The sequence below is a fragment of the Polypterus senegalus genome, chromosome 18 (genome assembly GCF_016835505.1).
Source record: "Polypterus senegalus isolate Bchr_013 chromosome 18, ASM1683550v1, whole genome shotgun sequence".
In the NCBI taxonomy this organism is placed as follows: domain Eukaryota; kingdom Metazoa; phylum Chordata; class Cladistia; order Polypteriformes; family Polypteridae; genus Polypterus; species Polypterus senegalus.
The window spans coordinates 20,900,790-20,916,167 of NC_053171.1; the positions used below are offsets into that span (position 1 = coordinate 20,900,790).

General features: G+C 36.8%; 1 protein-coding gene across 4 annotated transcripts in view; it reads right to left on the reverse strand.

Moving 5' to 3' along the window:
* The window catches only part of rps6ka5 (ribosomal protein S6 kinase, polypeptide 5), an 89,832-nt gene that overhangs the window by 8,447 nt on the left and 66,007 nt on the right, over positions 1 to 15,378 (reverse strand). For all 4 annotated transcript variants that reach the window (XM_039741345.1, XM_039741347.1, XM_039741346.1 and 1 more), the window contains 8 exons: positions 11,871 to 12,032; positions 10,764 to 10,889; positions 10,188 to 10,321; positions 5,598 to 5,691; positions 4,696 to 4,866; positions 3,887 to 4,078; positions 831 to 990; positions 436 to 599 (listed from right to left, as the gene is read on the reverse strand). In XM_039741345.1, the coding sequence (XP_039597279.1) occupies positions 436 to 599; positions 831 to 990; positions 3,887 to 4,078; positions 4,696 to 4,866; positions 5,598 to 5,691; positions 10,188 to 10,321; positions 10,764 to 10,889; positions 11,871 to 12,032 (1,203 nt within the window). The remainder of the gene's footprint in view (positions 1 to 435; positions 600 to 830; positions 991 to 3,886; positions 4,079 to 4,695; positions 4,867 to 5,597; positions 5,692 to 10,187; positions 10,322 to 10,763; positions 10,890 to 11,870; positions 12,033 to 15,378) is intronic.

The following is a 15,378-nucleotide window of genomic DNA, read 5'->3' on the forward strand; positions in this document are numbered from 1 at the left end:
AGTTGAAAGCTGCCGAGTACAATAAAATTACAGTTACATTCGCAATTAAGACCATGTGGTTACAGAAACACCTACCACATTAGCCCATTTGGGAAGCATCACTGTTGATGGTCAAAAAAGAGGTGGCTAGACAGACTCATGGAAGACATGCAGCACATGAATGCCAAATCTAACAGCATGCTCGCCCGAGACAAATGGAAAGTGACATGAAAGATAGCAGACCTTACACCAATATGGGACAAACTCTGAAGAAGGCATATTTCAGACTTTACAAATTCAGAAGAGAAAGCTGACACAGAATTATCATAAATTAGCTGCTGATTACAGCAATGAATTATGTACAAACTGGTTGTGACACTGGGTGAGAAAAACTATCACTTGAAAATATTGGTGTAAAGACTAAAATGCTATGCTAATAATTATATGCTGTCTTACATGGAATGTTGCCTTGACATATGTGTTCACAGTAGCACCTGAAGTTCCTAGAATGCCAGGAGTCATAAGAGGGTTGGAAGAAAGATGGCTGTCATCCTGCAACCATTCATTATGCCTTAGACTTGACATTTTGATCCGCTTGACTGGATCAACAATCAGTAGTTCTGTACAGGGAAAAAAAAAAAATCTGAAATCAATTGGCAGTTTAGAAAGCCAGAACCTAAAAAAAAAAAATGATATTTAAATTCTCAGCCACAAATAGCCCTACTAAAGATCCTCAGTTTCTCACCATCTTTCATAAGATAGTAGCAGATTAAAAAAAAAGTCACAAAGCACACATTGCTTTGTTTCTTGGAATTCAAACAGGTTAAAGCCTGAGCCAAGAATGCACACACCTTGAATGAGGTTCTTCGCCTGCTGAGAAACACTTTTCCAGGCTTCTCCTTCAAAGGAAAAATCTCCCTGCTTGATTTTTTTCATGATCTCTTCTGCACTGGCATGAGTCAGCATCTTCTCTTCACATTGAAAGGGTACCTGGCCTGAAAGCATTGTGTACTGCAAGTAAATAAAAAAAAGCTAGCAATAGGGCCGGTTAAGATTACCAAAACTGTATCATATTTATTTATCAAGCATTTTTGTCCAGTAATGCAAATTCTTCTATGTTTATAAAGCTTCTAAACTGGCTGGATACAAGCAACACTGAGGGTCACTCGATAAAGTAACAGGAACTGAAATCAGCAACCTCATGTACCTTACTGTATACTTCAGCATCTCAACCACTATACCACTCTATGCACATCTGCTTATCATGAAATATTCTGATACCAGAATATTCTGACACAAGGGCCTTAATTACTGATGCCATTTTTTTCCCCTAGAAAAGGAAATGGTGTGAGTTGGCTCCACGCTCCTGTTGCACACAGGAACCTCTTGAACCTGCCACCATTCAGTAACGTTACTGAGATGAGCTGGGCAGATGAGGACACATACACTGCAGACAAGGGATAGTTGCATAAAGTGATTCGGTGCTTTTATTTAAAACCACAGAAAACTGTGTTGAAAACAAAGTGCAGTGCTCCAAAGGTCTACCATAAATAAATAATCCAATAAAAATGAAGTGGAGGATAAAATCAGTTAAATAAATTAACCTTTAAAATCGAGGTTAAAATCCACAGCCACAGTCTCTAGTGCAACCCTTTGAAAACTGACATCTCTTCTGCTTAACTCTCATGAGGCCTCGCAGCAGAGGAGACACCCAATTGACAGGCACAGCCATCCATCTTCTCCAGGTTTGGGTCCCTAATGTTCTATGACTCCCAATAAGGTGCCACACCGAATATCATTTCTCCAAGGCTTGGGTCCCTGCAGCAGTCTGTGGCCCTAGCAGAGCACTACGCCAAGCCTCCCTGACTCCCGCTGCCTTCCACTGATTTATGTAGGAGTGAGCACTGCATCACTACAGCTCTCCAAGTCTCACAGCAGGAGTGATCCACTACAGCAGCCCTGAACATCGGCCTCATGCTCCCCAAGGGGCTGGTCTCTCAGTTGTCTGTCTTCGCTCTCTTGTTTGCTCACACCAGTCTCACTCTGCCTTCCTGCCTGCTTCTCTCCATTCTTTAACCTCCATTCTTTTCTTTGTCTCCTTTTATTCATCTGTCTTCTCTTTGCCATGATGACTCATCCCTTATACACCTCTGTAGGTGTTAAGTCTCAATCGCGAACCTCAGAAAGCCAGTGGAGCAATCAAGACAGACCACACCATCACATGCAGGTGTGCTCCATCCCAAATACCCCACCAACCCCCTCCAGTCGCAGACCTCTACTGCTTAGCCGCAGACCCACTGTTCCACACAATTCACAAAATAATGCCCACGAAAATGCATTTCATTAAGGATAATATTAATGATTAATACTTATTTATACCTACTATACAAATATTTTTCACTTCTTAGTTTGGCTGCTGCAATCTAGCAGTTGTTTCTTAAAGCAAGATCAAATATCAATTCAGGACCACTTGTGCAGTAAACCAATCAAATATAACCTTACTAACCATGAAATTGTGAAGTAAGCAAAAACCAATGGAGATTTTTTACATTTTATAAGAAATGGTTGCACTGGGCCATCAAAATTTCCTTCTTTAAGTTTCAAAAATAGGGCCCAATTGCTAAAAAATACTGGAAAGACTAAACAAAAGCAAAATCAAAATTACATGATCAGCAGTAGGCTTATTTCACCATTGGTTCTGAATCAAAATTTGCTAAGCAGGAATCAACTAACAATCAACTATCAGAACCGTTTAGAAATGAATACACTTATCGTGAGGGAGTGGAGGCAGAATCTTGAAAAAACCTCCACGTATGAATCTGTGACGATGTGTGTTAGGGGCCCATGGCAGTGTACAGTTTATTTTATTTATATATATATTAAAAAAAAAAAAAGTGCAACTGAGTAGCTGGGCTGCCAATGTTTGTTTAGTGTGGAGGCGAGCTGACTGCTCCGGAGGACCATAATTAGAATGCCAAAGTAATATAAAAGGAAGCATGAGTAGAGACTTGGGGAGTTGAGAAAAAGAGCAGAAATCGAGGAACTAAAATCAAGGAGGAGATCGAGAAAGAGAAAAAAGAAAAAGCAACAAAAATGAAAAAGAAAATAGTCTGGTGGTTAAAGGGAAAGTTGGAAAGTGAACAAGAGGCAGATTCATGGCAGAGTGAGTAGAGCAGAGAAGAAGCAAGCTGATGGTGCTCACAGGGCACGGTCGCTTTTGCTGGGCACTAAGGGAGCAACTGCTCTGGAAAGTCCCCAACAGAACAGTGAGTGATGGTGGTGAATGAAAGGAGCAGGGCGAGGGATGAAAGAGGGGACATGAGCCAATTAAGAAGGTTGACAATGCTTTCTGGAGGACTTCTACCCTCGCTGAGTAAATCATTGAGAGTGAGCGGGGAGATATCGGTTTTAAAGGATGTACCACAGCTTGTGTGTGTGTTTTTTTTTCTTTTTCTTTTTTACCACATGTGGATCCTGGCCATGTTTTCACCTTTGACTTTGGTTCATTTTTAGATTTATTTATTGTTGATTTTTAACCCCCATAAAAAGACATCTTTAAATTTGGTTTATTCATCTATTTTCTAAGAAGATTTTGCACTGCATTTTTTGTTCTGACTGAATAAAAAGCACTTTTGAACTTTGCACCACCCTTGCTGCTGTGTGTGTGTGTCCTCATTGCCCAATCCATCCTCAGTACATCTATTGATGTCCTAGGTGCAAGATGAGTATTCCAGCTGTGGGCAATCCAGGCATCACAGAACCCAACAACTAAATTTGACTTGTAATGCCCAGAGATTATTATATGTGTTATTCTTCTATTAGATTATCAGGTAACACCGACTACTTCAAGTAATGCACATTTGATTCTTTTTTAACTCCCTGTGCATTACACAATGCAAGCACTTACCAGAATGACACCAAGGCTCCACAGGTCGCAGGACTCATCATAGCCATCATACTTAAGAATTTCTGGTGCAGCATAATGCAGCGTGAAGCATGGGGTTTTTAAAGGCTGATTATCTGGAGGTTTTAATCTAGCAAACCCAAAGTCAATGATTTTAATTTCAGAGTTGTCACTGTCATCTGTGAAAAGCAGGTTCTAAAAGACAAAGAAAGAAAGAAAGAAACAAACAAACAAACAAATGAATAGCAGTGCTCAACATGTATCACAAAATAAGTCAAGGATACACTAAAATGGAGCAATCATAAACTGAGGTAAAATAATTAGTGGAATTCATGGATGGACCTTATATTTCATTTCTCCACAACAACAGCTTTCTATTGCCTCACACCTAATTAGTTCACCAATAATCACCTTCTGTAGAAAACTAATTTAAAACAAACAATCCTGATTTCCCATTTTCAGATAAATTAATGTCCTTGCATTTTGTCGCTCTGCCATAGAAGCAGTCATTAATGGTCTTTTCTGGGAAAGGAATCCCATAATTAGGAGAGCAACTTTTTAAGCAGCGGCTATCCAGGGGAGACAGGAGACAGAAATCATTAGAATTCATGAACCAGGACACAGAAGTAGAGGATGCAGGCAGGCCATGTTACATCTCGGCATTCAGTGCCTTCTCTCTAATTTGAAAGTAAACATTTTTATGTGGGAAAATTAAAAATGTAAACTTTTTTCTTTATCAGTATAAAAAAAAATGGTTCCTAACTAAACAAGGATGAAAAAACTGAATGTAAGAACTGTAAGTAACATGGTACCTCTGGTTTCAAATCTCTGTGAACCACCCCAACATCATGCATGTGGCTGACGGCTGAGACAAGTTTGCGCATGATGCGACTGGCTTCGGTCTCACTGAACAGCTTCTTCTTACGAATGCGTTCCAGCAACTCTCCACCTTTTAGCAATTCAAGTACCATGAAAGTGTGGAGCTGAGCAAAGGAAACATTATGTTAAATCTGGTTTTGTGGTAGATTAATTATACCTGAAAACTAAAGCACACTAATAAGAAATAACCCAACAAAAGTATGCAATACAACAAGGTACAAATAGGGGTCTTGAGCTGCAAAGCAACTTCATTTCTACATCTAATACCACACTGTGCAAAGTGGGTTATTTTAACATATTTACAATTATATATTATGTAGCAAGACCATTAATCAAAACTACACCAGTAACAGCAGAGCTGTTTGCACATTTGTCCAAAATAAGAATTAGAAGCTAAGTGATTTGCAAAGTGCCATTCAATAAGGTTATATAGACATGGTTTTGAACCTTGTGCATAAGCCATAAACAAAGTTTTTTTTCCAAGTTACTCTAATTTTGTTCCAGAAATCAAGGCATAAACTGTACATGAATTTGTAACTTGGTCCCCAGGATGCTTTTCTGTGTTTTATTTTCATAGCTAGAGTGTGATCACATAGGCAGCAATAACACCACATTTTGTGTTTATTTTAGCTTCTGTGGGCATCTGAGTGGAGGTTATATGACAATCCAAGAATTCAGTATGAATAAAATGCATGCCCATTGCTTGACTAATTACAGCAATGACAGCTAACCAGCATCCTGACTTACCACCAAGAGCTGGCCTACATAAATAATTAAAATAAGTATTATAATATAAAGCAAACTGCAGAATAGTTTCTTCTACCAAAGCAGATACCTGATCATGGTAGATTTCATAAAGCTTGACAATGTTAGGGTGGCCGTCACAAAGCTTCAAAGCCGCAATCTCTTTTTGGGTCTGTACTTCCATCCTAGGGAGAAGAGGCAAAAGGCACTGAACAGAACACTTCACATAAAATGGAATGTGACACTGAGCAGTTAGCACCAGGACAGTGAAGTGGAATATCATGCTGGAACAGGACAATGCTTTTATCTTATTATCTCAGTTACATCTAAATGTTTTACCTTTTCAATTGCAGCTGTTACTAAAATATTTTGTATCAGTAACAACATACAAGAAAAGTGTAATCAGTTTCTAACAGATGAGGATGCAGGTTTTTGAAAAACTTGTGTTAATTATACTAACTACACTCTAAAAAGAAACCAAATAGTTTTTATTTATTTACTTATTTAGTTGTCAGACATAACCAAAGATATCTATAACGGAAGACAGTAGGTCAAAATCAAATGCATCAAATAAACAAGATAGACAATAAATTTGATAATAAAGACAATAAAAGGCAAAGAACTAGATACCAACAGTAGTCTGGAGGTCATAGCTTAAAATGTGTGAAGAGTTGGGGTTAGATGCTGCATTCCAGTGATTGGTTAAGGCACATCTTCCCACTTTGTTATGTTCACAAGCACTACAGAAAAGTGTTTGAGAAAAAACACAAGATCACTGTTGATTTGCAGCTCATAACATAAATGTGTAAATGTCGCATAGTAATCCCTGATCACAGTCATGGATGCCAAAAACAAAAAAAAAATGATCAACACAAGATCTCAGAATTCATAGCACCTGTAGTCTGAAACCATACCAGTTACCATTGAGCAGGCACACAAACCAAGTTATAGTAAAATAAAGTCAATTGGTAATATACGGATTCAAAGTATAATTTAAAATAGATAGAATAAAAACCGAATCAAAATGCAGTATCTAAAGAAAAAGGTGAAAGACATTCCTTTTAAATGTAAAAGAACATTAAGAAAAAATAGCATATTACAGGAAAAATGCTATTCAGTTAAATATCATACTCTGAACACATATGTTTCTCCATATTAATTACAGTAAGGCTAGACAGTAAAATAAAAAGGCAAGGGGAAAAACAGCTTTCCAAAAAAAAAAAGCTATACAGTCAGGCTTTATACTTCTTTACCCACAATCGACCAATAGTGAAAGATCAGGGTGTATCACCTCATTAGGGAATCCTTAATCTACAGGTAAAAGTTATTAAAGACATAACCTAAGGAATACATAATCTCTTACATTATATAAGATAAACAATATAACATGCTTTTTACATCTGGTCCAACACAGGAAAACCCAATTAGATTACACCAACAGCCCTAAAACCTGTATTCACCCTTTTTACCACTCCTGCAACAGGCCTAAAACTGCTATTTAAACACTAAAGCACCCACTATTCTAGTTTAACTCCCAGACCTAACAAACCCCTCTCCCAATGTGGCAGGTTTAAACTTCAGGAAGGCCCCACCAGCAGCTTTTCACCAGAATGCAAATTTCTCATTTACATGACAAAATTGAACCTTTATTTGCCCAAACTTTGTGTGTTAAGAATCCAAAGTAAACATAAGTGCAACCGACAGCATGCTAAAGTAAAAACTATTAACATTTCTCTCTATTATAAAAAAAAAATCATGGGAGGGAGATGAAGGGTGATCTTCTCGGAAGACACTTTGACTTCACGTGAGAAAAGGCAGTGAGACAAAAGGACAGCTGCTGTATAGGCTTTTACATGATCGACACACAGAGCAGCAAGCAGAACATGCAGCTCACCAGCAGATGATCCGAAAGCATCTCCTTAGCTTGCGTTCAGCCCCAACCCCCCGTTCATATCGCAAGTAGAGTTATAGATTTATCCACGCCCGGGTCCGGAAATAAAGGACAAATAGTAGATGACAAAATACAATGTCGTAAAGAATTCAAAAATGTTGCCGCAGTACACATGCACAGCAGGTTACAGATAATGGAAATACGAAAATTCAAAAGTCTCAAAAAAAACATAGGAAAGATCGCATTAGCGCAAACAAACTGAAATTATTACTCGGTAAAATAACGAAACAGCAAAAAGAGATTGAATATATTGTTCAGATTTAAACTTTAAGTCGAAGACTTGTAGATTGTCTAATTCATGTTGCCAGCGAGAATAAAAACGATTCCAAAACTGTTGTTACAGTATGAAGTCCTGTGAGACGGAGATTTTTAAAATGAGATCTTTTCAAGTCACACACTACTTACAACTATTTTCAAACAAGACCACGGTCATCTAACCTCAGTCGAGTGAATGCTTTAGTCAGACACACTTCCTGCGCTCTCCGCTCATAAATTTTATCAGGATAATAATTTTAGGTCAGTTCAACTAAAGTGAGTACTTCTGAGGCGAAGTACAAGTTAATAAAAACCTCAGCAAGAGACAAGAAAAAAGTTATCAACACAGGCACTACAAAGAGTATCAATGAGAATGAAAGTTAAAACTGCTAGTTTAGCTTTTAACACATCTAGTAACCTCTCGGAAATAAGACGCTATCTGTGTTTATCAGTATCAGCTATATGTCAGAAATTAATAAAGATATGGATATAAAGGTATGACTTTATTTAAGAAAACTGGACAGTGTAATGAATAGTCTGCTAAAGCAGCATACAGTACAAGAAAACAGTTTAACACTATCAAAACTGGTAATCACTGGATACAGAGTTAAAACCATCTTAAAATATATTTATTAAAACACTAAACACTATTATGTTCTGATACAGAACAGAAACACACATTTTTAAATGTATGAGGGCATCACTACATATTTCTGCTATAACTAATAAGGGAAAAAAAAACAACAATGAACATATTAAACCTCACAAATGTGATGTATTTGTGTCCTGAAATATTTATCGGAGAGAAATATGCAGGTTTTTCTAGAATCACAAGACAAATAACCGACTACTAAATAGGAATATGAATTTATCATGCCAATTTTATTTATAAAGGACCAAAAACTATCACTAAACAAGACCATTATAAACTGATCTAGGAAAAATCAACATGGCTTCAAAAGAATACAAATTCATTGGTACTGTGATAGATGACACAGAGATCTCTCAGACTACTAACGAATTTCTGAACTCTTTGAAAGCTTCAGGGATTTCCTGGAAGATCCTTGAATTAAAACTTTGCGTACCTACTATATGCCACAGAAATCTAAGGCCCACATAACGTTTATTACATTGTTACTGAAGAGAATGTGAAAACTAAATGCTGATGGACGAAGAATTTTCATTCCTCAGATACCCATCATACCAATAGGCCTTCTTTTAAAGTTTGAATAGCTCCAGTCCCCAGTTGATGTATGCTTTGCATTGACTATATGTAAAGCTCAGGGTTAGATTTTATATATAGTTAATATAGTCTTCAGAAATCCATGCTTTATTCACAGGCAGTACTTGTGGACCATTAAAGAGAGAAGAAACAAAATGCATCTATCTAAACAAATACTGAACAGTTTTTACAAAAACACTATCATTTTAACTTCACACAAACATGTTCTTAATTATGGAATTTGCTACACTTTTTCTTTATATTATCCTTCAGGGCTAATAGATGTATTTTATTTTCAAATCCATCCTGGCAGTGCTATGCATTTCTGTTATTTGAAATAAATATACTGATTTATTAACTCTCTTTGCTTTTCATTTACAGCCTTATTTGTTTTCCCCACAAACAAAATTAATTAAGCAACTTAAGCACAGAGTATCTTCAAATCAAACTGTTTATATGATGCTTAAACAAAACATTAGTTTTTAAAACATGACATTAAACTTTTTTAATATCACTTCAATGTGCAGTTGGTCAGGTGTGATTTAGTGTTTTTTAAATTGTGTACATATACAAAGTATTTCTTTAAGAGCAACTTATTTTTTAGCTGCCTAGAGAGCATGCAGTTTCATTGAACTAAATCATGGCAGGTTTCTAAAAAAGGCACTTGGGGGCAACTGTGGACAGCATTCCCATTATACAGCTCTTAAACAATAGCTGGATTCCTAGCTAGACTGTCAATTAGAGTATTTTAGTCAGCCCAAGTAATTTGGTTAAGTCTGCAGAATGTATTTAAGATCTGGATGTTCATACTGGACTCTGAGTAGAAAGCCACTTGCTTAGCCAGTTAAGCCAAATGAGAATTTACTTGGTTCAAGTGACTAACCGGACTTGACTGGAGGAAAGTCTGTTCTCCACATGTGCTTGACTGCACTTTTTTTTTTTTTTTTTAAATGACTCCAGTTTCTGTTTGGTCTCTAAGCATACTGTCTGGTTAGAGTAGTAACAGTAACTTCCATCCAGTGTTAGTGTATGTAGAAGTGAGTGAATGTGTCTAGTTCTAGAATCCCACCCACACCTTGTACTAAAATCACCCAGGTTTATTTTGGCATTTTAAATATTTAAACTAAACAAATTGGTTATTTATGTGGGGTCACTAGGAGGGTATGCTAAAGTTTTAGTGTTAGTGCAGCTCTTTAGCATTTTTAACCTAATTACACATTTCCTTCTGATATTATTTCAGAAAACATATTTACCTTCTGCTGATGATCTTCACTGCATATTCCTGACTTGTCTTCTTGTGAATGCATTTTCTACAGATTGAAAAGCTTCCTTCACCCAGAGGATTATCTTTTAGGTCCAACTCGTAATTTAGATAAAATGGTGAATCCTGTTAAACAGAAAACCACACAGCATGATCTGGCTGTGCCTCTATGTTTTGAGCTCGATATATATTAAATACACCCAAGCAGCTCATAAAAATGCTTTAATGGTCTAGAGAAGCATAACTAAATTTCAAGACCCCACCCCAGACATTACAATATTCAGCATCAAACTGGTTAAAATTTTAAAAGACCCTGTACTTCTAAAAGAACCAGGACTCAAAAATTTCAAGTTAGGTTCCCACCTGTCCATCCATCCATCCATTCATTATCCAACCCGCTCTATCCTAACTACAGCCTGTCCATCCAAGGTGTGTATTAATTAGTCTACTTTATTACCCACAAGCTGTTTCATGTCCATGTCTTTTGGAAAATGTGGGTTGATTTTACAGTACAACACCACCCAGGCTTCAGAACCTCAAAGCAAGAATAGTCAGCAACGCCACATACCTTCATCATAGCACTCCGAGCCACTGCACTGGAGCCTGGACGTTCTGTGCCCACATGCAGCTGGAATGGGTCAGTTATGACTGCATTGCGTTTAAACAGAATGGACGGAGCAACAAAAGAGTAGCCCTGTAAGACATGTGGAATATTAGAGCTGAATAAATCTAAGTAGTTCAGCTACACTGCATAGTATTGCTGCTGCCTCACAGTTCCAAAGACATGGGTTTGAATATTAGCTCAGTATGGGCTTCAATATGATGAGAGTAATGGTTCCACTATATGGAAAAACAGAATTATTACCTATAATAAAAAGTTGCCACTTCTATAATCTGAAAATGAAATTTTTACAGGGAAAGGTGCTGCTTAGGAGCACAAGTTTAGTCTTGCAGAAATATCTGTGGTGCTGTAAGGAAAATATTTTTAACATTTCTCTCAATGGTTGACTGACACTAAACCTTAATGCCCTTCAACTGTTATTTTTTTTTAAATATCAACCATGTAGCAGGCTCTGACATAGAATACCACTACACTACTGCATGATTAAACTTAAAAGTTTTTTGTTTGTTTTTTTTTTTTTTTATTTATTTATTGACATCATACTTTTAAGGGCAGAACACAATCCTTAATCCTTAGTCATATTTCATGTTTTATTTGCAAGGTCAGTTGAATTTTTAAGAGAATTCCAATCTCCTCCATTATTGCAAAGATGTGCATGTTGGGCTTTTTGGTGAAAGTTAATTTGATTAAGCACAGTGTGGCTGTGTGAGTATGTCTTGCATTTGACATTACCAGGGTAGACTCAAGTTCCCCAGTATCTTGGAATGGAATGAATGAATAAAACAGGGATGCCTTTTGCCAAAGTAATTTACAAAAGCCATTGCTCCTATAAGTTGCAAGTCATTGTAACGTTGTTCTAAGAAGTGGTGTTAAGATAGATGTTGTCACTCAGAGCAGTGACTGATAAGTACAGCATATTTCAATACAACCACACTTAGACTGAGAAGCACTACTCTGCTGGCTCTGTTTTCCCTTTTGTGTTATAATAAATGCTGAATGGCTACATATTATATTCTTAAGATTTGTCACCTGGAAAAAATGCTACACATCTACCTGAAACAATCGATCTGAATCCTGGGGTAGAGCTGCAGGGGAGTATGTTGGGTCCATTTCCGTGAACTCCTCTGCAAAATTGCTGACATCTAGCTCATCGCGAATTACAGGCTTGAAAGGTGGTACCACCTTTTTATCAGCCAAATCTTCCCAATTCATTTTCTGTTAAAAAAACAGAAAACAAATGTTATTCTAAAGACCTTTTATTTACATAACAAGAAAATGTAACAGAATGTGGAAATGTTTTCCTTTTGCTTGATGGATTTACATTGTGGTAGAAAAATTGCCAAACTGGGTCACTGAAGCTATTTAATCACAAGATAATTCCTTCACAAAGCAAATAAGAATACCATACATTTTCAAATTGTCAAGATCATGAGTAAAATAAAATAACAGTAGGGGGGAAGAAAATGAAGTCAAGAACAAGGAATAATACCATATGTCATCAGAAAAGTTATATGAGAAGTGACTAACTGAAGCATAAACTATTACAGTGAGCCAATACATTTACAATGTCTCAAGAGACAAGAAGTGGGACTGAAACATTTTTTTTCTAATAGTTTTTAAGGGAAATGCTATACTGCACAACCTAGTTTCTTATTTAGATACTTTTTGTGTATCCATAGCTCCAAGTATGAAAAAATACTTCCCAAAATGTACTAAAATATCTATCAATCCTTAATCTGCTTTAACATATGGCCCAACATCCTTGTAGATGATTTATTAATAAAGATATCAGCCCTACTTACACCCTCCATAATTTTAAACACTTAATTTATGTCACTTCCAAGGGATGAAACTAATCAACTCCATCAATCCTATTGATCAGCTCACACTGCAGTGCTGAACTTACTAGAGAAGCTCTTTTAAAAGTTAAGACCTTGGAGTAATATATAGAGCCTAAAACATCAGAGAGTATTTTAGATCATGATTAACAAGTAAATTATACCTTTTAAGAATAACTGCCCATGATGTAACTATAAACTGTGCAGTATATAAGCCAAAGTAACATTTTCTTCTTTAATTACTTGTGTAGACTTCGCTGGCCAAGGCCTACGGCCTTCATGGCTTTCTCCTAACACATATTTTCTAGCCCTAGACTTGCCACTCTGTAATTATTATTTGTCAAGCCCCCTATTTTTATACCAATACAGGATTACAACAAACCAGAGACCACCCTGGGAATATCAGCGGAAGGTAGGACTCAATCCTGGTATAATAAGTTTTATATTTTACCTAATTTGTTTAACCCTTGCAACATGTGTTTGAAATCAGTAGAAGCACCCTAACCTTTCTGACTATCTCACATTTTTGCCCAAATGAATGAACAGCTAAAAGAAAATCCATAATTTGAATAGCCCCTAAAAATATTCACATTTCCATGTTGTTTGGGTCAGTCTGACCGACTGTTGACTTTATTGGATTTGTCACTGCATTTAGGGTAGTTTGTTTGTTCACAACAAAAAAAAAAAACACCTGAAATGTCATCTTTTTAAGTCAGAGAGGTTAAGACTTTAAGTTCTCTATGTTTAAAAAATGCAAAGAAGTTTTCAAATGTTACATTTTTCTACAGTTGCTACACATTTTCAATGCTGCTATGTTTTTTGGGTCAATTTGACCCATCATATTTCTAAATTTTTTAAGCTTCTATAAAAGCTACATTTCCCTTTGGCAAATGTAAAGTTTAGTTTTAGCCATCCATCCATCCATCTACTCTAGCGGATTTTACTATCTATTTTTCAGTGGCATTTATTCTTCATTTAGGACACTTTCTTTACATCCCATAAAAACATCCTAAATGTCATCTGTTCTAAAATTAAGGATAAAATGGATAAAACAATGAATCAATATAACATAGGTTCAGAGTAAAACATTTGATGTCCATGGCACCTAAAAAGTAGTGTCTAAATTAGGTCAAAAAAAGATCTATCTACATCTAGCTTGAAATACAAATTCTGCACAAATAGGCTACCTGCTAGGAGAAGTTTCCAGTTAAAGAGCTAGACAGGATGTCGCACTTCCAATTGAATTTATATTGTATAATAGATACAAGACAAATCACGTCTCTTATTAATTCAATACAGTACAGAGCATTTTATGTTCCAATACGGGGCAATCCCATATTATAAGGGACTGGTGGTTACCCAAATGGGGTGTGGATGAAGACTATTATAAGGGAACAACATAGGAAACTATCAAGAACAAGATGATTTCTATTAGTATTAATAGATTTATTTGGCACTGCTTCATTATGTGTGAACCATGGGTAAATTAACCAAAATACATTAACGTATTTAAGGGTTGCAAAAAAAATAATTAAAAACTGAAATTTTCAATGCGTTAATCACACATGTTAACAGCAATTAATAACCTGGCAGCTCTAATTTTAATACATTTGAATATCCACACACCCAGTTCAAGTTTGTGGACAGCCAGCATCTACCCTGGTAGCTTAGGGTGCGAGAAAGTAACTAACGATAAACAGGACACAAGCCCACAAAAAGATGCTCTCTCACATGCCCAGACATATTCACAAGGGGTGAATACAAAATCCATCCATCCATCCATTTTCCAACCCGCTGAATCCGAAAACAGGGTCACGGGGGTCTGCTGGAGCCAATTCGAGCCAACACAGGGCACAAGGCAGGAACCAATCCTGGGCAGGGTGCCAACCCACCACAGGACACACACAAACACACCCACACACCAAGCACACACTAGGGCCAATTTAGAATCGCCAATCCACCTAACTTGCATGTCTTTGGACTGTGGGAGGAAACCGGAGCGCCCGGAGGAAACCCACGCAGACACGGGGAGAACACGCAAACTCCACACAGGGAGGACCTGGAAAGTGAACCCAGGTCTCCTAACTGCGAGGCAGCAGTGCTACCACTGCGCCACCGTGCCGCCAATGAATACAAAATTCTTAATTAATTTATGTAGCCTTATTCGTCACACCATTTGAATTTATTGGGTATTGTTACATTATTTCTAAAAGGTATTCTACTTTGTTTTATAAGCCAACTTGTGATAGGATTGCCTGTGAAGGGAACTTTACAAAATAAACAGTTAGTGATTGATAGCTGAAAAAACAGAAAGACAATAAAGGAAAAATGTACCAAGCACTTGATTGTATTAACAATTTGGTCAAGGTTTTGTGACTTGCTTGTTAGAAATCATCTGAATATAGACAATTCTCAATGGTACTGCTTTTGGACATAAGATGGCATGTTTATTGAAAATGATTCTTCTTACCCCTAAATCTCTCAAAACTTACAATAGTGATAGAAAACGTAATTTTGTCTTTTCATATCAGTGATGCATGTTTTGTCTCACTGCATGCATTGTATACTTTGTAAACACATTCACAGTCAGTGTGAAGTGTTAACACTGATTACTTAAATATTACAAAAGAAGTCTCCTCAAAATACTGTAATATCAGGACTGGGTTGGGTTCTATTAAAGGAAAGGAAAACTGTACTCATGAAACAGATGAAAGGACTAGATG